Source organism: Cucumis sativus, chromosome 7, assembly GCF_000004075.3.
Source record: "Cucumis sativus cultivar 9930 chromosome 7, Cucumber_9930_V3, whole genome shotgun sequence".
Taxonomy (NCBI): Eukaryota; Viridiplantae; Streptophyta; class Magnoliopsida; order Cucurbitales; family Cucurbitaceae; genus Cucumis; species Cucumis sativus.
The window spans coordinates 1918332-1942804 of record NC_026661.2 but is presented as its reverse complement, the minus strand read 5'-3'; the positions used below and the strand labels follow the sequence as shown (position 1 = coordinate 1942804).

General features: G+C 32.9%; 3 protein-coding genes across 5 annotated transcripts; 1 reads left to right on the top strand and 2 right to left on the bottom strand.

Moving 5' to 3' along the window:
• The first annotated feature begins 2480 nt into the window (after positions 1-2480).
• LOC101214645 (acetyl-CoA acetyltransferase, cytosolic 1) lies at positions 2481-6680 on the top strand. 3 transcript variants are annotated; one of them, XM_004144502.3, is made up of 14 exons: positions 2481-2731; positions 3825-3890; positions 4050-4148; positions 4230-4403; positions 4507-4612; positions 4698-4836; positions 4915-4992; positions 5072-5137; positions 5209-5294; positions 5401-5500; positions 5622-5732; positions 5825-5866; positions 6090-6176; positions 6298-6680. In XM_004144502.3, the coding sequence occupies exons 2-14, from the start codon at positions 3845-3847 to the stop codon at positions 6385-6387; spliced, it is 1224 nt and encodes a 407-aa protein (XP_004144550.1). In that variant the 5' UTR covers positions 2481-2731; positions 3825-3844; the 3' UTR covers positions 6388-6680. The 3 variants fall into 3 exon arrangements, with proteins under 3 accessions (XP_004144550.1, XP_031745249.1, XP_031745248.1); XM_031889389.1 differs by having other exon boundaries at positions 2557-2731; positions 3833-3890; XM_031889388.1 differs by lacking the exon at positions 2481-2731 and adding an exon at positions 3161-3181.
• Positions 6681-8126: 1446 nt separating this feature from the next.
• LOC101214887 (transmembrane emp24 domain-containing protein p24beta2) lies at positions 8127-14759 on the bottom strand. The gene is made up of 5 exons (XM_004144503.3): positions 14552-14759; positions 14216-14433; positions 9372-9558; positions 9184-9291; positions 8127-8450 (listed from the first exon to the last, which is right to left on the bottom strand). Exons 2-5 carry the CDS (start codon positions 14429-14431, stop codon positions 8317-8319), a joined length of 645 nt encoding a protein of 214 aa, XP_004144551.1. The 5' UTR covers positions 14432-14433; positions 14552-14759; the 3' UTR covers positions 8127-8316.
• Positions 14760-17707: 2948 nt separating this feature from the next.
• Positions 17708-22253, bottom strand: LOC101215121 (indole-3-glycerol phosphate synthase, chloroplastic). The gene is made up of 10 exons (XM_004144504.3): positions 21794-22253; positions 21322-21582; positions 20852-21028; positions 19454-19528; positions 19275-19319; positions 19037-19201; positions 18794-18872; positions 18401-18483; positions 18197-18265; positions 17708-18117 (listed from the first exon to the last, which is right to left on the bottom strand). The coding sequence occupies exons 1-10, from the start codon at positions 21989-21991 to the stop codon at positions 18034-18036; spliced, it is 1236 nt and encodes a 411-aa protein (XP_004144552.2). The 5' UTR covers positions 21992-22253; the 3' UTR covers positions 17708-18033.
• Between the last annotated feature and the right edge of the window lie 2220 nt (positions 22254-24473).

Genomic DNA, 24473 nt, shown 5'->3' with positions numbered 1-24473 from the left:
CTAAATTGGGCATAAATTCCTACATACATGCCTTTGATGTCCCACCAACCCTCTCCTCTCATCAACACATCACTGGAATTGACGTGCAAAAATATATTCTTGTTGTTGTTAATGTCGAGTTAAGTACATTCTCATACCTAAGTTGATATACACAAAATATTTAGTTTACCTAAGTACATAAAAGAATAATCGTTTACCCATTCAAAAATGGTTGATGTGGAGCTATTTATAAGGTTCATCTTTTTAACTCTCGTTTGGGATGTGTACAATATTAGCAATATTATGACATGTGTGTGACCCTCAAGGTCATAGTGTGCCACTTGGCAAGCTCTCGACTCCGTCATTTTTCTTTTACTTAAATTCTACAATCACAAAAACTAGGCAATTGCATGTAACTCAAAAGTTTGGCTTTTCCTTTTAAGATTACCTCAAACCCTAACCTTAAATAACTCTTATAGTATATTATTAATATTATTTCATTTGAATTATGTTCAAGCTAAACACGTCGTTATTTAAACCTATACCATGAAGGACAATAATATAATGTGAACATCAAAGCAAATCAAGCTCAAATATACCATTAGAGAAGAAGAAGAAAAAAAAATTGTTTGCTTTGAATAGGTTCAATTTATTAATGCCAAGTTGTACCTAATTACCAACTTGGCAAAAATAAATCATCTTGAAAGTCACTTGTGATTTAATTACTAATAAATTTTACATAATTTTAGGACATGTTTTAGAAAATATATCTAAATTAAGTTAGTCTTAGATGGGATATATTCGTAATTTCGTATAATTAAGATAATACTAGACTCACATTTATATCAATTAAATGAACTATATATAAATTCAAATTAAATTAATCATATCATTCACTCCATCTTTTACAATTAGTTATTAATCATAAATTTGGTTGTTAGGGTTTGAATTTGATAAATTATAAACATAAAATAGATACATAATAGTGTTCAAATCATATAACTTATTATAAGAAAGATATTCTAACTTTTTTAAATGAATTACAATTTAATCTAAGCTTTTATCACGTCAATGCATCTCTTTATTGCTTCACTTGATTTATTAAGTAGCTTTTGAAATAAGCATAAATTACATTTTTTAATATAAAACTATAGAATGAGTTATTTAAACCTTTAATTTCTCGATCAAAAATAGAATTATTATTTTTGTACGGTAAAATAAGGAAGGTAAAAGAACAAAAAGAGTCAACCTTTTCTTTCTTAATAAACAAACAATCAATATAATTTACTTTCATTTTTGAAATTGTGTCAATACTCGATATCACGATAAAGCTAGACTTGGTCTTTCATATTTCAATTTGATTGTTATTTGTTAGGTTTATAAAATTTTCACATATGATAATTTTTTAAATTTACATAAAAATTAGTTAATGATCATTTTTACTTGGCTAAATGTGTTAAGCATTAAAGTTTAAGGTTAATTCAAAAAATAAATAAAAATAGATGATTCTTTTTTAGGTCTAAGTTTACGGTAGACTATTTGTAAATTTTAGTTAAATTATATGAACTAAGCTAAAATTTTGAAAACTACAAACATCCAATACATACTTACGTAATAAAAGTAGAAAATTATTTTAAATGATAAAAATGTTAAAAATATTTATAAATATAGTCAAATAATATAATCTATTTACAATATGTTAACCACAATCTATCGTAAAAACTACGTTTGTAAAAATTTTGTTTGAATAAAATATTTATTTTTAAGTACTTATACGAGTTTTTTTAAAAAATATAATAAACCGGAAAAATATTTGAATTATATAGAATAATTTTGGAGACAAAAAAAGCCTACATGCCCACAATATAAAATACCAAAATTACCCCAGTCAACATGTGATAAATCGGCCACACGCACGATACACGATCTTGGGCATGTAATTATGCCTTTAATTCATTTGATATCGGACATACAATGCACCAAGATGACAAAAAATGAAAGACATAAGTGTGAATCTACTCATTTTAAACAATGACTTTTAAATTTAAATGATCGTATAAATCATGATTACAAGATCTCGGGGTTTAGTTGCACCGAAATGTCCTGTCTTTAATTCATTCGATTTTGGATATACAATGTATCGGGATGAAAGAATTCTTTCTTTAGTCATTGGATCTAGAGTCTTAGTGGCACCGAAATAGGCCGTATGAAAGAATTATGCTTTTATTTTATTCGATCTCGGGTTTACATTTTCTAAAATATCATGAATGAAAAAGATTATTCTTTTAGTTATTGGATCTCACACTTTAGTTGCACCCAGAAAAAATAATTCTGACTTTATTTTATTCTATCTCAACTCTTACGAATTAATAAATCACAATTAAAAAAAAATCGGAACTGCGTATGTAAAATTTATGAAAAAATTATAAAACGCTATGAACTTTTTTTTACTTTCATATACAGAAATTTAGGAGATGAAAAGAAGGACAAAAATGTAAGTAAAGAAAAGTGGTAGGGGCAAAAAGGAGAAATAAGGCATAGATCTTCTTCCTCGTGCAGCGCTTGCTTTGGCAGTTATCAAGTTCTCTCTCTGCTCTGACTGACTATATAAACAAATACCAATTCCAACAACAAATTTGATTCAACATTTTTCATTACCATTTTCAATTTCTCTCTTTAACTCTCTCTTCTAATTCATCCCTCCAGATCGATCACAACACCCCTTTTTCTCCACCTTGTAGACACTGAAGAGGTTAGTGTATCAAAGCTGAGCTTCACCTCTCCTTATACTTTTGAAATCTGCTACTGTCTTAGAAGACTCTTGTTCAAAATATTTCGATGTTTAGTTGTTTTTAGATCTGTAGTGGTTGACTGGGAGGAGTTGGATGTTGTGAGGGTTTTTTTTTTTTTTTTTTGTTTAATAGATCTTGCTTCGTTTCTTGTTCCTGTGTTGTTTGGATGATTTGGAGGTTGATAGATTATGATTGTTCAGATTTTTTGAATGCGTATGTGATTGCGATTGGCGACTGGAGTAATTTTTTGGAATGGTTGAAATGGCGTTGGTTGGTGGTTGAGTTTGATGTGTGTATTTATCAGCATTGAAGGAGGTGCCTTTTTTTAAAGAGATTTTGGGTTTTTGGAATTGCTGCATGTTTAGAAGTGTTTTTCTTTTTCATCTACAAAATCACTCTGAAATTTATTTGTAATCACTCAAAATTAGTTTATTGTTTAATTTTTCACTTTTAAATGCCATTTTTGTATCATTCTAAATCAGCATATTCTGGAGTGATTTTGAAATTTTTAAAAATGATTTTAACCATTTCAGAATCACTCTTGATCATGCCTTAAGTAAGTTGTCGTTTGTATGATTTTTTTTCTTAAGAGATGAGCATTTATCCTCTATTTCCTCTCCCTTTTGGTTCCGTAATCTTGTTATTGAATCATGAGTTGATTAAGCATTAAAGCTTTTATGTTATTTTGCTTTCCTTAGCTAACGAAGGAACTGAGAAGCTTGTTATGTTGGTTGATTTTGTTGAACTGTGCTGATGCTTAAATCAGGAAGTTTAATTTAACTCTGTCAACCTTAAATAATTACATTGTAATTGACTTCCAACTTTAGCAAAATATGTTTTTTTTGTGGAATTTCTAATTATTTGTCCATGTATTCTTTTAAATTGTAGAAAAGTAGATGTTTTTCCTAGTGGACTGTTTTTTGAATTTTACTGATTGATAAGAATTTATGATAATATTCAGTTTACAATTTATCTGGATGCTTCCACATTATTGTTTTTGGTGATTCCATGGCTTTGTTTTATTTATCAGCGACTCATTTATAAATTTTATAGATTTTCAGTTTTGGCATACCATGGCTCCAGCAGCAGCAGCAGCAGACGAATCGATAAATCCAAGAGGTACTGAACTTGCTTTCAGATAAAAATGATTAATCAGAGCCTAATATTATAAGTTATGTCGTAGTGAAACTGACGCTGAAGAACCACAGTTATTGCATTTCTATGTGGGTTTATTTTTTCCTCTCTATTTTTCTTGATATTCAATCTTTGGTTGTACAGATGTTTGCATTGTTGGTGTTGCACGCACACCAATGGGTGGATTTCTTGGTACTTTATCATCTTTATCAGCCACCAAGTTGGGATCTTTAGCTATTGAAGGTAATTTTGGAACCCATTTTTCTCCTCTAATGTAAATGGAGCGGACCAATAATGAAGTATTTTCTTGTGTTTGACCTGTAGCTGCACTTAAACGGGCAAAAGTTGATCCTGCACTTGTACAAGAAGTCATCTTTGGCAATGTTCTGAGTGCAAATTTGGGCCAGGCTCCTGCCAGACAAGCTGCATTAGGTGCTGGAATACCTAATTCAGTGGTCTGTACTACTGTCAACAAAGTTTGTGCATCAGGGATGAAAGGTTCACATTCTCGTCCTTGCTCTAAGATCTTTTTCACCCTACAGCCTACTGATGTTAAATGATATTGTAGTGTTCTTACAACGTTTGCTATCTTAATTTTCAGCAACAATGCTGGCAGCACAGAGTATCCAGTTAGGCCTTAACGATGTCGTAGTTTCTGGTGGGATGGAAAGCATGTCCAATGTACCAAAGTACCTGGCAGAAGCAAGGTTGCTTTTCTACTCTAAATTTTGACGCATTCACAGTGACCTGAGCACTAAGCATAATACAGCTTATTTTCATGCTCATTTGCAGGAAGGGGTCTCGTCTTGGACATGATTCTCTTGTTGATGGAATGCTGAAAGATGGTTTATGGGATGTGTATTCAAACTCTGGCATGGGAACTTGTGCAGAGTTATGTGCAGAAAAATATCAAATTACAAGGGAGGCCCAGGTATTGATTATAGTGCATTTTGAGTATGATTCTCTTTTTATTATTATGTAAACATTTTAACATCTGGATTTTGTGCAGGATGACTACGCTGTTCAGAGCTTTGAGCGTGGTATTGCTGCCAAGGATAGCAATGCCTTTGAATGGGAAATTGTTCCGGTTGGATATTCTCATATCACTGCATGGCTTTTTCTCTAGTTGAAAATTACGTGTCTCTTACATTTATCTAAACTTGCAGGTTGAAGTTTCAGGAGGAAGGGGAAAACCATCGACTGTAGTCAGTTCGGACGAGGGTCTTGGAAAGGTACTTCTCTATAGTTCTTTTATGTAGTTTCTTCCTTCTCATTCACTTCTAAAGGTTATATGTAATGCCAGTTTGACCCTGCCAAGTTGAGGAAGCTTCGACCGAGTTTTAAGGATAATGGAGGTACCGTAACAGCGGGCAATGCTTCCAGCATAAGGTAATGGAAAATTTTTCTTGGTCATGTGTTGGGAAGTTTGTATGGATAATTTGTGCCAGAGGATCAATCGAACTTGTATTAAAAGTTGAAATTTTCAAAATTACAGCGATGGTGCTGCCGCCATAGTTTTAGTGAGTGGGAAGAAGGCACTGGAACTTGGGCTAGAAGTGATTGGAAAAATTAAAGGATATGCTGATGCTGCTCATGTAATTCCTGATCCTTTTATTAGTTGTAGTAATTACTTTCTGAGTGCAGCTGAAGCATCAGTTTCCATATCTTTGATCTTCAAAGCACCTTGTACTAATAATATGGGGAATTGATTTGTAGGAGCCAGAATTTTTCACAACTGCACCGGCCCTTGCAGTTCCAAAGGCCATTTCCCATGCTGGCCTAGAAGCTTCACAAATTGACTTCTATGAAATAAATGAAGCGTTCGCTGTAAGATTTTTAGTGACGAGCGTGAAATAATCAGTTTCCATGACTTCAATCATTGAATTCTTATATATTCTATTTGATCATAATCTCTGTAGGTTGTGGCTCTTGCCAATCAGAAATTACTTGGAATCTCTCCTGTGAGTATAATATCTCCCACTCTGCTTGTTGGTGAAGTTGGGTCTTTTGATATTTGGCCAATATGTTTGTGCCCTTCTATGGCCTCGCATGAATTGAATAATTGGAATACGACTTGCTTTTAGCTTGTCTTTCTAAATGTGCTACCCCATCTCTCTATCCAGTTTCTTTCTTCCTTGTTATCTTAATCATTGTTCTAAATTCTTCTCGTTTCTTCATGTACAGGATAAAGTGAACGTGCACGGTGGAGCCGTGTCTCTGGGGCATCCTCTTGGTTGCAGCGGGGCTCGTATCTTGGTCACACTTTTGGGGGTAATTCATCTAAATATCTTCAATATTCTCCAACATTTCTCTATAGCCTCCTCTTTCCTTGTCTATGAAAGTAGATATCACTCACAACCCATTTAACAACAAACATTTGATCTTACTTTAGGTACTAAAGCAAAAGGGTGGGAAATATGGAGTTGGAGGTGTTTGCAATGGTGGAGGTGGTGCATCTGCTCTTGTGTTGGAGCTTGTGTGAAGCTTGTTCGAGTCACAAAGCGTCGATAAGTTAACGTGTCGGATCATAGGGGTTGGTAGTAACTTATTGTCCTTCCTATTTACCCTTTCAAATGATGATAGCTTTAGTCTTTAGAGATCTGGAAAAGCAGAGCCTTTTGTGACAAAAGCTTAAAGTGAAGCAGAGGCAATCAAAATGTGTTTGTTGTTTTTTCTATTATCAGAATAATATGAATTTTTATCCATAAAGTTTCTCTTTCATTTGGTTTAATAATTTAATAAGATTGAAAAATATATTGTATTCTTAGGTACCAATTCTGCACACTTTTTCCTCCCCTCATATTTGATGTTAATGATTCAGTTTTGAATCTTATTTTCATTTTTCAATCCATATTTAATTTTACTTTTCCAATATATTGACTCTTGATTGAACTATGTTCTAGCTCACGGGTGCTAAATTAAAAAAAAAAAAAGACTTTTTTTTAAAAAAATAGGTTTTAATTATTTAAAAGGAATTATTTTTTGGATTATTCTAAGTTTAGAAAGGTGGATTATGCCATTTGTCTAAAAGGATATCTCTTTTATTTGATGAACTATTATAAAAGTTATAATACTTTAAAGTATGATTTAAATTACATAATGGTGTAAGTCCAAATCACTATCACACTATTTCATATTTCAGTATCCGCTCAACATATATCATTTCTATCTGGTGATAGTTTTGGTATGTTTTAAATTTTGTTCTAACTTTTAGGTGACATTTGAACCTCCTACTGAACTATTATCATACATCCAATGTTTTCAATTATTATTATATATTAATCTACGGTAAAACTACTTTGTAATAATTACGTAAAATGGTATGCACATCAATTGAACTCTCCAATCATATTATCACATGGCATGTCGTCACATCCTAAAATGGTAAAAATGGTAAAAGTACGGGTCCCTTGCCCAAAAAGAAGAAAAAAACCTACAATTTGAACGAGATAATCTGAGAAGGGCAAAATGGACCCTTGCCCAAAAGAAGAGAAAAAACAAATAATTCGAACGAAATAATATCTCTACTATATTAAATGGACTAGTAGGAAGAATATTTACATGTATTTTCTATATCACTTTTACCCCTACATTTTTTTAATGAATTTCCATATTACTTTATAATAGAGTGTTTGTGCTATTCAAGTAATATAAGCGCCCTATTTATGAGATAGTAGAGATGACTTTTCGAATGTAATTGATATTAATATATACTACTTTTGAAATAGAATACAGTATATGCCATTTGGATGAGTTTCCAAGGTGAAGGTGTTACATGCATTGGTAGGGTGCTTAAGATAAAAGGAAAACAAAATAAATACCTACATTTACCTACTTCGAAAATAATTTCTTGAGATTCAGAATTTAGAGAAAAGATATCAACTTTATAGTCTTAAGAATTTATATAAGAAAAACGATTCTTCTCTTCCTACTCACTACTCAACCTATATTACATTTCTTTCATCTCATAAGGGAAAAAAAATCATTGAAAAACAATTCTCAATTATCAAACTTGATCTTGATCATAGCGTAATTAATTAAGATAAATAAATGATAATAGGAGAAAATATGTATTTCTAAAAAATAAAAAAAGTATACTACCCTCGACCATGAACATGATTTGTTCTATAATTGTACAACGAACATGATTTGTTCAATGATTGAACAACTGGTATTTAAATTCTAAAAAAGGAATGCCACTCAACTATACAAGTCAACTGATGCAGAAACTCAAGAACATAGGAAAGTAATTGCTTATTGAACCAGACAAGAGAAAAAGAGAAGAAAAATTTATATTAAAGTCAACTAGTATGTTACGATCATGTGAGGGAAAAAGATACAAAATGATAAAGCCATAAATAGGAGAGTAAAAAAAGAAAAAGAAAAAGAAGGGAAAGGTGAATTTGTTTGATTAAACTCTGGATGTCCCAAGCTTCCTTTCAAACAAGCGCTGCAGCAAATAGACTTGGAGGACACTGGCCCCTACCAGTGCTGCTGATTCAAACATTGCCTTGTGAATTGCCCTTTTGCCCATTCCTTCATTCACTGCAATAAAAAACCATACCACATAAATACATTATGGGTTTTCCTTGTTTCAACAAGTATCGAGATTGAACAGAATATTTAACCGAGTTCTACATCAACACAACCCAAACCACATAGGTTTTGTTAGGTTGTATCTATCTTCACAATGTAATTTGAGCAACACAACTGAGGTTAAGATTAGATCCAAAGTCTTTTGAAGTCATTCCATTGTTCGACCCTTTTTTGGTTTTAGTTTTCTCTTTTAAAATTTATATTTGTTTCCTCCCAAATTTTCCATATTATGATTTCCACGTTTGTTGAAAAAGTAAAAACACATTTTTGAAAACTGTTTTTTTTAAAAGCTTGAATGAAAAAAACATGGAAATTTACAAGTAGAAGTAGTGTTTATAAATTTAATTTTCAAAAAATAGAAACAAAAGTTAAATGGTTATCAAATAAGGTCTCATAAATCATTCTCTTATACATGTTAGTCTAGTTTCCGGAAATTGCCATTATCCCCCTAAATCTAACATGGCCTCAGCAACAATGATGAAGAAGAAAGCTACCATCACGATCATTGGTGCTTGAGTAATGCCAAAAACTTCTATTTCCAGAGCTCACTTGATTAATGTGTTTAGATTTGTAAGTTACTTGATGTCAATGTTATCAAGGACTAACTTCGGCAAAAGAAATTAAATTCCTAAGCTGATGTCATGGAAATTATTTAAATTCAAGACATGTACATCAATGTTACCTATTGCCTGGCGATCAGTCTGAGCCTCTAACCAATGTTGTTCGAACTGAATATTGTAAAGAGCTTCCTCCAACTTAGATATTTGATCCATCAAAGGGTTGAAATGCTCTGTAGTATGCACCAGTTTTGAGATTGATTTTAACTTGTAAAAGGTCAGGTAATAATAAAACAGGGAAATGGCATCTTACCATCTTTTGCATGTTGCTCATGATAAGAAAAGTGGCCAACGTGCACATCAAAATCAATGGTTTCATGATACGGAGACTTGTTCGTGAAGCAGAATCGATGAAGACCTTTGTTGTGAGCAATAAATTCATGCTTTTCACTAGTCTTATCACGGAAATCATGAAGATGTTCACCAGAAGGTCCCTTTATCTATATTGCAAAGAAAATATTGGATCAACAACATATTCTATCAGTGAAAGCAATATAACACAAGGGTCTAATAATAAGAACTCCACAAGAAGAGAAAATCGCCAAATATAGTCTCTAGAGTCTATACATAGCTTTAACTGCTAAATCGTCTCCGTTATTTTAGTAGTTTGCTTGATGTTGGTTTTGTGTTTGGTCTCCGTATTTCTGGCTTGCCAAGGGGCGCATCTGTTTGGGAGTTCTTTTGGAATCAGATTCTGTTTGTTTTGGAAGTTTTATTGGAGTTCCTTTGGGTTCTGGATGGTTTTGACAAGACAGATTTGAGGCAGCCGGTTGCTTCTACTTGGCGCTTCTCTTTCTACTTTCATCTTGAAGATTTGGGCGTGCAAGTTTTTATTTGAAAGGGCTCCTCTCGTGAGTTTTTAAGTTTTGGTTTGTATTTAGCCTTCTTAAGATGTTTCATCTTCGAGAGGCTATGTTTTGCTTGTTACTTTTCTGGTTGAATTTGATTTATAGGTTGCCATATTTTATGCTGCACAAGTATAGTTTTGTTTTCGTTTTAGCCTGTATTCTCCCTTAGTTCTTTTTGCTCTTAGTATAATACTCTTGTACTTTGAGCTTAAAGTCTCGTTTATTTTCACTAATAAGGAGGTTTGTTTCCGTTTAAGAAAAACTGCTTAATCGTCTAAATAATAACCAACTCAACTTCAAAGCATAGTCCAAAGGCTTCTTGACAATGCAGTACACAAATGACTACAATGACAGATTCTAAGCATGAAATCAGGCTTATGTTCAAGTAAAAAACAAGCCAATTTTGGAGACTTCATAGTCTCTCAAAAGATTTTCTAGTTAATTATGTTCATTTCTAGCTTAAATTTCTTTCCCACAACAACATTATTTTAAAATGTATCAGAAATACTATCTGATGGGTGACGTAGAATCCATATTTACGTAAGTTGTTCATTGTGTCCAATTTAGAGCAGGATAAGAAACAAGATTTGGACCTTTCACAGGTGAAGTTGATTCATTGATATGAAGTAGAAGCTTTTGCATCCATTCTCAGTGATATAAAGGTAAATAGAAAGGTGATGAGCCTTTACAGACGCCTTTCAATATTATTTACTTAGTAAACACATTAAAGGAGATGAAAATATTCCAACTTTTTCATAGATGGACAGGTGGAGTTGGGTTTGATTGAAGATTACTGAGGGTAGAATGGAAGACTGAGGGTAGAATTCTTCTTAGAGACAATGAGATTACTGATAAGATTGTTAGTTTTTGTAGCAGGTTGTATAAGAAAGATGACAATCCTCGTCTTATCTTTGATGGGCTGAATTATAGACTGATGAATGGTGAGGCTAGGCAGGCTCCTTTCGAAGAGGAAGAGAATCGGGCTGTTGTCTTTGATTTGGGGAACATTAATTCGCTAGGGCTTGATGGCATGACAGGAGTTTTGTAAAATTTCATGGAACATTTTAAAAAGTGATTTGATTGAATGTTCCATGAGTTTTTTAAAAACGAAATTTCAAACAAAAGGTGCGATGAAACTAACATCTGCTTGATCCCAAAAAGAAGAAGCCTACACGAGTAAGTGAGTTCTGACCTATCAGCTTAGTGACATCTCTGTATAAAAATATTTTCGAAGTCCTCACCAGAAGACTGAAAAAGATCCTTCCTTCCACTATCCATGATGCTCAAGTGGCTTTTGTGGAAGGGAGGAAAATCCTTGATGCCATTTAACTGCTTCAGAATCTCTTGAAGAATGGAAGGTGGATGGGAAGAAGGGGGCTTTCGCTTTGCTATAGTTTAGTCTCCCAAGCATTGCATGTCGCTGAACACACTGCATCCGAGAGAGCGTGTGCCGACGAAGCGGGTCGTGACAACTTGTGTTAAAGCTTAATCTTGAGAAGGCTTATGATAAAGTCAACTGCACCTTCCTCAATGAGATCCTCAAGCTCAAAGGTTTTGGGAAAAGGTGGAGGAGATGGATTTGGGGCTATCTTTCATCTATCAATTTCTCTGTCATTATCAATGGAAGACCACGTGGGAAGATTATGGGACATGGAGGGCTTAGGCAAAGGCACGCCGTCTCCCCTGTCCTTCTTACCATTGTTGGCGATGCGTTCAGTAATATTGTTCACTGTTGTAACAAAAGAAGATTGATCCATGGCTTTTCCTTTGGCAACCCTTCGGTTGAGGTAATGCACCTTCAGTATGTCGATGACATTTCGATCTTTTGCTCTTGGGGTGATGAAAATCTTAGGGCTTGGTGGTCTATTGTCAATCTTTTCTTACTTGATTTGAGCCTAGCCCTCAATGCTGCCAAAACTTCTCTTATTGAGATTAATCTTTGTGACGAGGAGGTTGCTTCAAAAGCTAGTGAGTTGGGTTGCAAAGTTGATCAATTAACTTTTGTTTACCAAGGGTTTCCCCTTGGTGGGAAGGCCACAACTAAGGAGGCTCGAGTTGCTCTTGAGGAGAAATTTAAAACTAAAATTGGTAAGTGGCATGGATTGGTCCTGTCCAAAGGCAGTAGACTTATTCTTTGCTCAATCGGTTAATCAAAGTTTACCTCGTTACTTTTTCTCCTTAACAAAGGCTCCGAAAGGTTTTATTTCTCGCGTGGAAAAGCTTATTTGTGACTTTGTTTGGGGTGGTCGATATGATAAACCAGCCTAATAAGCACTCACTATGTCGGCCTCCCATCTTGTTAGCTGGAAGTGGACCTCTCTCCCAACGATTTATGAGGGGTTGGGAATCGGCTCTCTCAATCAGAAGAATTTTGCTCTCTTGATGAAGTGGCTTTGGAGGCTTTGTCATGAAGAAATGCCTAGTAGACTATATTTACGGCGTGAAGGAGCACAGGTGGAGTTGTATCAAGCCTAAAGACAAAGGCAGCTTCAGATTATGGAATGGTAGAGGGTGATGGGAAACACATAAAGTTTGGGAGGATAGGTGTTGTGCAGCCCAGCCTCTTGCTTCCTTGTACCATGACATCTACATTATTTCCTCAAAAAAGAATGTTGTGGTGGCAGATTGTTGGGTTGATTCTAATCGAGCTTGGGATCTGGGGTTGAGAAGGAGATTGTTTGATAGAGAAATTGGCAATTATAATGCTCTTGCTCAGCTGCTGACTGGTTGGGTGGTGAATAGAGCAAAAGACAGCTTATGGTGGAAGTTGCAAGCTTTGGGCCAGTTTTCTACCATGTCTAGTTTTCTAAAGTTGACCAAGGGGGCTACTAAAGTAAAGTTTCCTTGGGTCAATCTTATTTAGTCCCTCGCCTAAGAGGTCTCAACACCCAGGAAAAGCTCCAAAGGAAGTTTCCGAAAGGAGGCTGAGACTAAGATCACCTTTATTTATACTGCGAGTTTGTGTTCGCATCCAAAGGGTGGAATATTATTTTTGAGACCTTTGGATTGGATGGCTGTCTCCCATTGTGGGTCGAAGAATGGATGATGGAGGGTCTGATGGGGGCAGCTTTTTGTGAAAAAGAACAAATTCTGTGGAGTTGTGCAACCCATGCTCTCTTGTGGCATATTTGGAATGAAAGAGATAGTAGGGTGTTCGATGATAAGTTTAGCTCTTTCAATTCTTTTTGGGCTCTTGTGCAGCATATGACCTCTTGATGGTGTACAAACTACACAGTTATTTTGTAATTACAACCTTCTCATGATTATTCACAACTAGAAGGCACTTATTGTTTGGTCTTTTTGTTAGGGTAGGGGGTGGGGTTCTCAACCCCTCGCCCTTTGGCTGTTTTTCTTCTTGCCGATTTATATATATAAATTTCTCTGTTTCTGATTAAAAAAAAAATCTATCATTTGTATGTCACTCTCCCTCCTTCCCTATAAAATAAATATCAAAACATCTCCAAAAATTAAATTATAAGAATTAGCCACCCCTTAAACTAAGATGCCTCTACACATTTTTGTTTTAGTAATAATCTTTCTATCACTTCAAGAACTAAGACATAGCTCTTATTAGAATGGTCCGTCACTATCCAAATCAAAGCATCTCCACAAAATTAACCATCTTTTCTACTAAGACAAATCTCTGCCCATTCTTATTTTAGCATTGGTCTTTACAAGCACCCCAACCCAAGCACTAAGAAGTAGATATAGTTAGGAGTTCGGAGTTCGGAGGTACTCTGTCTCTCTCTCTCTCTCTCCTCACAAAAATAACTTAAAGCTAGCCACCACTAATACTAAAATAAATTTTCTAGCACCCAAGAACTATGTCATAACTTTTATAAATAGGAGCTCCATGAAACAAGCTAAAGCCACGACCTTACTTAAACAGAATTTGCTATATAAATTGTACAACTGTGTCCTTGAGTTCTGAAAAACAACCTTAAAGACTAACCACCTCTGGGACAAAGATCAATCCTTCCCCATTCTAGTTTTACTATTAGTCCTCTTAACGGGGAAACATGGTAATAGCTTTTATTAAGAGGTCTCTGTCACTCAGTCAAACCAATGCATCTCAAAAACTAATCATCTCTAATACCAAGTTAAGGCCTTGCCCGAGAAGAACCAATAATGCACTTAACAAAGAATTAAGAAACACAAAAAAGGAACCCATGAACATCGTCTGCCTATAGTTTCAAATGCTATTAATGAAAAGGAAAGCAAAACAAAGGAAAGTGTAGAAGAATGATACCACAAGATCAACGCCATCATCGCCATAATGCCATGGTGAATCTGCCTTGATTACAACAAAAGAAACATGAACAGTATCTCCCTCGTATTGAACATGGTGAGAGAAACATTCTTCCCTGTCAATCACAAACCTAATCCCTTCTGATTTTCTCAAACTCAACAGCAAAACCCCAACAAACGCCATCATCATCACAAATCTCATAGCCCATCGCTCCATATCTTCAAAAAAATCACAAACCCATATGAAAAATAATAAGAATCATACAAAAAAAAAGTCAAATCTTCAGGATCCGTGATGAAGAAAAGGAAAGAAGAAACAAAAGGGTACGTAAATTACCTCAAAATTTAGGAATTGAGAGGATGAACAAAGAGTTGCTTGCCGCCAATTGGAGGAAGAGAGAATCTGAGAGTTAGAATAAGTTAAAGGGTTAATTTAATCCGAAGGGAAGAGATCAGAAAAAGGGTCAAAACAGACGGTGGCGCAGTTGGGAGTTCGAAGAATGTGAGAGATTAAATGTTTTTAACTCAATATAGAAAAAATGTTAACCTTTTACGTCGCTTCCGATTTGTTACGATGTCGGATTATGACGTGTCGAAATATTATTGGATGGATGACGAGACTTTGACCAATAAGAAAGCAGAAAATGTTAAACACAATGGTTTGTTTCTTCGATTGAAACTCAAAGTCGTGAACTTTAACTCCCAAATTTCCCAATAGTTACGTTTTGGTACAAATATATTGATTTAATTGTCAAATTGACCCATTTTATGGTAAATGACCCAAATTTTATTTAAAATATTAAATGTAGCTTTAAAGTTTGACAGCATTACCCTCCTTTGCTTATTTAGTATTTTCTTTTGTCTTTTCCCTCTTTAACTTCACACTTTTTCCAACTTTTTTTTAAATAAAGTAAATTTTAAAAGCAAATGCAAAAAGTAGATGAGTTTAGGTGAAGTTAATTTCAGCTATGCTATTTTCACTTTTACTTTATATATATATTACATTGGGTTCCACCCTTTCTTATTTTCTCATTATTTATATATATTAGGAGTGAATTCTACCTATTCTACTTATTCTCATTTATATATATATATAATAAACATTCGATTGTAAAAATATATGTTTAAATATCACAATCTTCAATATTCAATTTTTCTTATTAAAATCATTATCTATAATATAATTAAATTATTTATTAATCAAAATTATACGTATCTTCTTTTTTTCAATTTTCATTCCTTTTTTAAAAAAATCATATATTAACAAAATATGTTATTAAAAAATATATTAAACAAATGAAAATAGTAATAATAATAATGGAGAGAAGTTGAAGTTACTCCAACAAAAAAAATAACATTTGATGCCACCGATTAGCCATGAATAAAATTTTAAACAAATGAAAATAGTAATAATAATAATAATAATTGGTTTGATTACAAATTAAATTTTAAAAACTTAGCTAATAATTTTAGATTGCAAATTATTGTTGTTATTATTATTAGAGTAAGCTTCAACTTTTTTCGATTATTATTATTATGTTATTTTAATTTGATTAATATATTTTTAATAAGATATTTGGTTAATATATGTGTTTTTTTAAATAGAAAATTAGAAAAAGATATATATAATTTTGGTTAAGAAATAATTAAATTAATTTAATTTAATAAAAAATGTTGAAGATTGAAATATTTAATATATATATATATATATATATATATAATATTGATTCAGTTAAGTTGTTTAAATTTAATTTGTAATTGAATCCATTCTTTCTATTTATTTTTCCTTTGGTCATAAACATAAAAAAAAAAAAAAATTATTCAATTAGGGATGGTGGGTTTAAAGTGTTATTATTATAATTAACTTCTTATTATTATTACTATTTTCATTTATTTAATATTTTTTAATAACATATTTTGTTAATATGAATTTTTAAAAAAATTAAAAATTGAAGAAGAAAGATATGCATAATTTTGATTAAGAAGTAATTAAATTAAATTAGAAAATTTGAAAATTGAAGATTGAGATATTTAAATATATATAAAGAAAAAAGAAAAAATAATAAAGAAATAAATTTTTAGAATTTGAATGTTTAAGATATATACGTGTTGTGTTGGTATGTATATATAAATAATGAGAAAATAAGAAAGTGGGAGGTCTACTAATATAATATATATATATATATAAATAAAATAAAAGTTGAAAGATGTGGTGTCTACTGCATAGAAGTCGTGGACGGGATACACGACTTCACCTAAACAACTTTTTTTTGTCAATAGTTTTGCATCTAATCTATATTTTACCTATGTTTTAAATTTTAAATTATTTTTTAAAAAAAGCTCCACTTTTTCTCATCCCCAGGTCTCCTTATTCTCCGAGAGTGGCGAGAACGATACCAACAATGATAGCAACTCTACCCGAAATGGGCGAGAGCGACATCAACTACACAACTGAGAGATCAAGTGAGACTGAAGAGTGACACCGATGTAGCAAAATTAAGCAATAACGTTGATGTCACAACTGAGAGATCAAGTGAGACTGAAAAGTGACATCGATGTAGCAAAATTAAGCAATAGCAACACTAATCGTGCGAGACTGAGAAAGATCGAGCAAGATGAAACTGCTTTTCTGCATGTACTTTTAAATTTCACTTCATGTGGCTAAAGTCATACACGCTAGCATAGTTCTCACTCTTGGTTCCAAATTTCATATTTAGGTTATTGTTATTTTTTTAAAACCACAAACAATATAATATTCATCTAACAAATATTTGTCATAGATATCCTATCAATTAAAAACATTACTTTAAAATAATGAATCTACAACCAAATTAATATGTGAATTAGATTAACAAATTTTAAGATAATAATCTATGTTAATATTTGGTTTGGGTATTTTTTTAAATTCAAAGAATATTATGGTAAAACATATTTTTTTCACACAGATTAGTAAAATCAATAAAAAAAAATAGTCTAATCACATTTGAGGTTATTATTTTTAACGTTATAAACACAACTAAAAGTAATTCATTCACCATTACATTTCAATTACTTTAATCACAATCTAATTATAATAATTGCTAGTCAATCTCAAACGAAGAACTAACAAACCTTGCTTACCAAAGACAATAATTTTCGAGAAAGAAAATTCAATATGTGAAAACATTTTCAAAGTTTGTAATGAAAATGTTGTAAATAATAATAAGATTTTGAAAATATTAACAAAGAATGTGTTTTATGAACTCATATAAATCATATACTCGAAAATATAAGAATTTAAACCTTTAATCATGAGGATAGTTAGTCACGTCATGAGTAGCTAAGTCAAATTTTAGTCCGATAGGAAAAATTATTAGATCAAACAAGGTTGCAACATAAATCATATGTTTAACTATCATAACCCACCAACTATATTTACGTGTCTTCTTTACAAGCAAGCGTGGAGTCAGTCGAGAAGCAAGCAGAATAAGGTGATGATGGTGCAAGCAAAGGGTAAAAATAAAAATAACTTTAGATTTTAAAGGTGGAACAAATTTCAGTTTGGGCACAGAGTTTGGTTCAACCGCACAACTATCTCTATATTCATGCATGAAACTAAAAGAAAATCCATCAAAGAGAGAGAACCTGATATGGTATCCTATAACATTTATTGTACTAATGTATAACGCATGCCTTATTTTTCCATTTTGGAAGGCAGGGCGACAATCCAGACTCTATTTAATCACTTACAACTCGAAATACCATATAGATAAATAAAATTAGAGCCAAATGGGGACAACCAACATATTCAAAATACAACACTTCCAATTTTCTTTAAGCTTAAACAGAAATGTCTTTACCAAAAAGTCCAGTTATTCCCTTCGTCGGGTCGCTCTGTTTCACAATCGACTCGCCAACCAGTACCTGCAGAAACCAACATTAAACAATCTCAAAATTCCATGTCATGCAACAATGGAAGCCATTAAACAAAATATGAGCTTACAGCTTTAACACCAGCTTCTTGCACATAAGCAATATCATCGGGAGTGAACAGCCCAGATTCTCCCACTATCTGAACAATCCTCACAACAATCAAGTGAATATCAGATAATGTAAAAGTTTGGTGTGTTTTTCTCATAAAAGAAGATGGAAAGAATTAGTTTGTTGAGAAGCTGTTGAACAGCAGAGAAGTCCACTTGATACTTACGATAACATTCTTCTCGCGGATCTTTTGTCCACGCTCTCCTTCAAGAAGCTTTTTGGTGTTGCTGATATCAACCTCGAATGTTTCTGCAAGTTATTGATTCACGCACACGCATATAAGCAAGATAACTTTCAATGGGAACTTTCGTCAGTGTATTGGTGAAATAGGAGTGCTTCAGAAGCAAGAAACAGACAATTGCTTGTGTTTCGAAATGCTATAACTGCTTAAAAGCTATGGCTGTTCAAATTTAGGGAGTACAATGTCATACTAAAAGATATCAAGTTAAAGAAGAGAGTAGCGATGCAGTTTGGTATGAAAGAATGTAATATATTGATCAATGGAGAAATTAGAAGTTTAACAAATACGAACGAAGTAACAAAAGTAGTTAGTCATTACCGAGATTCCGATTGTTGATGCCAATGAGCTCGATGCCTTCAATTGCAAGCATACGATCCATTTCCTTCTCGTCGTGAACCTAAAAATGAAGTAAAAGGTAAAAAAACATGTATAGATCTTTAAATATTGTGCAATAATGGTAAGCAATATCTGATCTGAACAAAACACCATTCTATTCAGCTAAGACGATGGAAAGACGGGAGTTTTCTAGATTGTAGTGCAAGACATAATGTGTACACGAACCTCAACAAGAGGGGTTAAACCGACCATCTTGCAGATTTTCACCATATATTTAATGTCAAGATCGGGCAAAACAGCAGCGATCAAAAGAATGGCATCTGCACCTTTGGATCGGGCATAGTAGATCTGCCATGCATCAACCACAAACTCTTTGCACAAGAGAGGGCACTGCATATGTTTCCCACTTTTAGAAGTACAATTCACATACCAATATATAAAATTGTGATTAAATAAGACAAACCTTCACACCGGCATTCCTTATCTTCTCCAGATTCTCAAAGCTTCCCTAATCCCCAAAACAACAGATGTAAAACTCAGGAAATTATCCAACCATCTTCAAATACTAAAAGAAAATGAATAAAAAGTCAAACACCATCCGAGAGATTGAAAGAAAGACAGAGCTCCTAAAATGTTCTTCACCTGAAAAAACTTTTCATCTGTGAGAACGCTAAGGCATGCTGCTCCACCTTTCTCATACGCTTGGGCAATCTCAACCTATCATCATTTATCAAATTTACATTAAATAAAACGATTATTCTGATGCAAGAGTGACTGGTTGAAACATAAATGCTACACTTAACAAGTAGTTGAATTTTGGATTTTACTAAATAAAAGGCTTGGATTTCCTAGTGTTGTTTTGCAACTGAAGTTTTAGGCACGCACATACAGATGGCAGTTCCTTGTTTGATGCACTTAATTTTTTTAATTGTCCGTTAGTGTTAGTGCCAGCTCATGCCTACCTCAAGTGATCTCATGGGACATCTTGCGTAGCCTTATATAACATTTGGGTGCCAAGGGTAGACATCATGGATTGAATTTATTCCCTCTAAATCTTTTATTATACCAGTTTTTATAAGTACAGCAACTTTTATTGAGAATAAATAAAAGATTTATTGCCCCTTTTGTTCTTTGATGCACTTAACGGATCCGTTAAACAAATTGCTACCATTCCTAGGGTCGGAGAAGACCCTGTATCCAGTTTATTCATCACCACTCCATTTCATAACTTGATAAAACTGAGCATTGGAAATAAACACACAGCATATCTCAATCAGTTTTACCCCCTTCCATCAACAGCATAGCACAGGAAAGCAATCTCATTATTTAAAAAAAAAAAACTACACTAGCACAAAAGGTTTAGGTTAAACACTATGCATATGGTTTACATACATTCAAGAGATCTTATTACTAGGGATTTGAGTTTGAGCCCCTTGGTATTAGGTACTAGGCACCCCTAGCATGGGCTGGTTTCCATTTTTTAATGCCCATGAATCTTTTGTCTAGTTTTCTTTCGTTTCTTCTCAGTGAAAGCTTGGTTTCTCAAGAGAGAAAAAATAAACATTGATACTTAAGTGGCGTTTGGCTCATAGGTGATGTATTCATGTTCATCTAACTTGGGTTAAGAAACCTAACTTACACTTGCTAATGAATTTATTTATCCCATGATATAGAGTTGTTAATTTCACATACCACAAGAACTCATGTCTAATAAACCGACACTCATGAGTCATGAAACCTACTCTTCATATTATATGCTAACTTTTCCGAAACATAACACCTACTAAATACAAGTTCCACAAACCCATGTTTTTATAACCTATTTCTTTTACAGACCAAACAAAGGTTTCAGAAACTCGTACACCTTAAGTCTAAAAATCCTCTAAGCATGCAAACCTAGGCCTTTATAACCTTCTTGTTTTAACAATTCAAGCAAATTTTGGTAATATGAAAGAGGGATTTTCTGCTATAGTTACTGCGTCAAAATTATGTAGAGATTTATGAAATGTGACTACAAAATAAACAGTCAAGGAAACTCACAGGATCAAAATCCTCCCTTAGAACTCCTCTGCTAGGAGAAGCCTTTTTCACTTCAGCGATCAAACCAGGCAAATTAGTTCTGAGGTAGGCAGCTTTGAGAGCTCCAAGGAAATCTCTAGCAGGAGGGGCCCTCTCAAGATCCTTTTTCAACGAAAAAAGAGGCCTTCTTTCTTTCATCTGGAAACATACAAAAACCAAAGAACAATATTAGCCAATAGACAATATCCTAAAGTATGGGAATGCAGATCAACCAAAAGTCCTTAAATTACCATCGACCCAAAAACTTAAGATGACAAGTGAAATCATATCTAATATAATTACATTGCAAGTTTTGAAACACACTCAACACAGGACCTCCTCGACCATTTGCTCTTATACAATCTTAAATCATCAATTAACCCAACAACTTTAAGCAGATGGGTGATGTCAAATTTGATATTATATCATCTAGCAATACGCATAATGTTTACCTGTGAAACTTCCTTGTCCTTGTACCATACGATCTCCTCCAAAATATTCCTAGGAGTGTTTCCTTCATTCTGTAATCTGAACTGAAAGGGTCCAACATAATGCAACGGTGGTCCAGTGGGCGGCCTGCGACGAATCCTAATGCCTTGAGTTGCTGCTACTTCATCTTGGAACATCCCCACTTCCCATTCCTTCACTTTCAAAGCATTTTCTTCTGATTCAGTACCTGGGGAAGCCGCAGCTGACCCAGCCTCTGACTCTATCTGAAAAGCAAGTAGTATATATACTAATTACAACAAAACTCTCCAAATATCGACCATTCAAATCAATATACGAGAAAACAAAATCTACCCAGATGGGCAAAATGCAGATTAAGCACAAAGAATCAACGAATACACAAACTACACAGAAAATCCCTCAACCCCAGCAAAAAAGTCTCGAAATTGTAATAACATAGAAGTCGAAAATCAAAACCTGTTGAGCTCGGATGGCAGTGAACATGGGAGAAGAAGAGGAGGAGGAGGAGGTAAGAGTGATTGAATTCCTCAAAGAGGAGTCCATTGAAGGCCCAAGATTCAACCGTCTGGAAAGAAACTTTGACCTGCGAGTAGAAGAGGAGATGGGTTGAAAGGGAACGTTGGGAATTGTTCTGAGGGAAGCGAGACCCTCCATTGTCGTCCAAAACTTGAGCTCCTTTGAACGCCCTGCGTTCGTGAAGCAATCGGTTTTATAGATATTGGGGAATTGGGGAATTAACACAAAATTTTAAAACAAAACAAAAAAAGGGTCAATATTATTTTGAAAGTTATAAGAAAAAAGGAACAAATTTGTGGAAGTTTTTGTTGTTGGGACTTGGAGCCAGAAGAAGAAGGATGCAACATAATTCTCCCTCCCTAATTTTATAATTCGTCTCACCTTTTTGTTTTTCTCTTTAACAACACTCTTTTTATTGTATCGAATTGGATGGAGCAAAAACTATCGAGTTATGTTCGTTATAAACGCATATACCAATAAGTCTTGTGTGCTTAAGGATTGAAGAAAGTTGATGTAAGAGTATGTGTGGAAATATTTTTTAAATATTTAAGTTAGGAAATTGGAGTATTTGTAAAGTGTAAAAAATAGTTTTCTAAATGTGTTTTAATTAGTTTTTATTTTAAAAAAAATTGTTTAAATAAAATAATTTTTTGGAGAACATTTTGTACAAAGTCAATCAAAGGGAACTATGAATTGATTTAATACATGATTCTATAGAAAAGGGAAAAAATTGAAAAGATATTTTTCTGTTGTTTTGTGTGAAAAATGAGATAAAATTTTAAGCTAATTGTCATCCTGTCAACATTTAGGAGTATTTTTAAAAATAATGGCTTTTTTTAAGATAATGACGAAAATATGGTAGCATGGAAAGAAATTTGGAAATAAAGTACACGACTTTTTTTAAAAGAAAATATTACTGAAATTATAAAGAAATAATCAAATTAAAAATGAACATCACACTTTCATTATTTTTTTGATTGAAAGTTGGGATATTTAATATATATAAGTTTAATAAGGAAAATATTTTTAGGATTAGAATTTAGATATTGAGATATTTAATATATATAGAAGGAGAAAAATAAAAACAATAAATAAGATAGGAATGTTTGACCCACGTAATTAAATTATGAAACATATTGAATATACATCTATATATATATATAAAAAGAAAAAAACAATAAGTTGTTAATAAAGGAATAACCATAATTTAAAATGAGAAATATGAATTTAATAAGAAAATTACTTCCTTATTTAATTATATATATTTAATAAAACATATATAATTAAATTTAAAAAATTTGATCCATTCACGTACGTCATTTGAAAATTTAAGAAAATTTAAAAAATAATAAAGAATGTATGGGTGACAACTCTAAGTCGTGAATTCATTTTTGTAAATACTTTGACTCCTATCCTATTTTTGAAGAACTTTTTTTCTTAGGATAAAAAGTAATTTGTGGTGAACCACTAATATGTATGGAGCCATTCAAACGTAATTCAATTAATTTAAGCATATAATTTTAATCGATAAGTTAGATGTTCAAAATGCCACAACTTCATATTATTGAATTACAAAATACATAGGTGCGAAATTCTATTTCTCATACTTTCAAACTAATTTACATCGATCTTGGGTTAGTTTTTGTTAAGGCTAACATATACTTTTAAAAGAACAATTAAGTTGTAATAGTTTCATTTGTACATTTCAAAATTGTTATTGAAATAAAATTGGAATACAACTCATTACATTGTTGGACAAAAGTTAGAACTAAGAGCGATGTAACATCGACCTAGAACGAGAATTGAGGCTTAAAAATCATTGCACCATTCCAAATCATTATCATGCTTATTCCTTGTCTCGAACTTTCATCTTCTAACGGATTTCTACTCAGCTTAAGAGTAATATTGCAACCAAAAACACCAATAGATAAATGTAACAACTTGCGTTTTCACAAACTTGGCTTAAATTTTGTTTGCAGCTTGGTTTTGTTTTGTTTAATCAATGAAACAAAACTCAATTGGTTTTCTTACCCAAAAAAACACAATTGGGTTAAATTGTTGAATGCATGCAAATGTAACGTAGTCCAATTTGTTTAAATCACATTGTCAATCTAGTTGGCATAATCATTACAGCCTTGCCAATTTTGGTTACCAATTCAAATTTATTTTTTTCAGAAAGGTAAGGTTGCGTTACACTTTCATCCTCTAGTTCCAACTAAGTTTCTTTTCGAGTGTGGAGTGGAGAGAAATAAAAATAACATTTGTAAAATTTCTAGTAAATTACAAACTTGGTGCGAAGAGATGTTAGAATTTAGTCAATCCGTATTCTAGAAGTTATAATTTGATCCTTGTGATTTGATAAAACCTTATAAATAATCCATACGATTTGAAAAACCTCTCGTAAATAATCTCTAATATCTATACTATTTAGGAGAATTTTATCAAAATATAGAAATTAAATTCTAATTACATAGTGTAAAAACTAAAAGCTAACTTATTCAAAAATCAAAAGGCATGAAAAAGATCGATCAACTATGAGATGAGATGTTCTCCAGCTGAAGTTCTGAAAAAAAAAATCTGAACAATAGAACAAAACAGCTATAGGAAAATAACTTCAGAA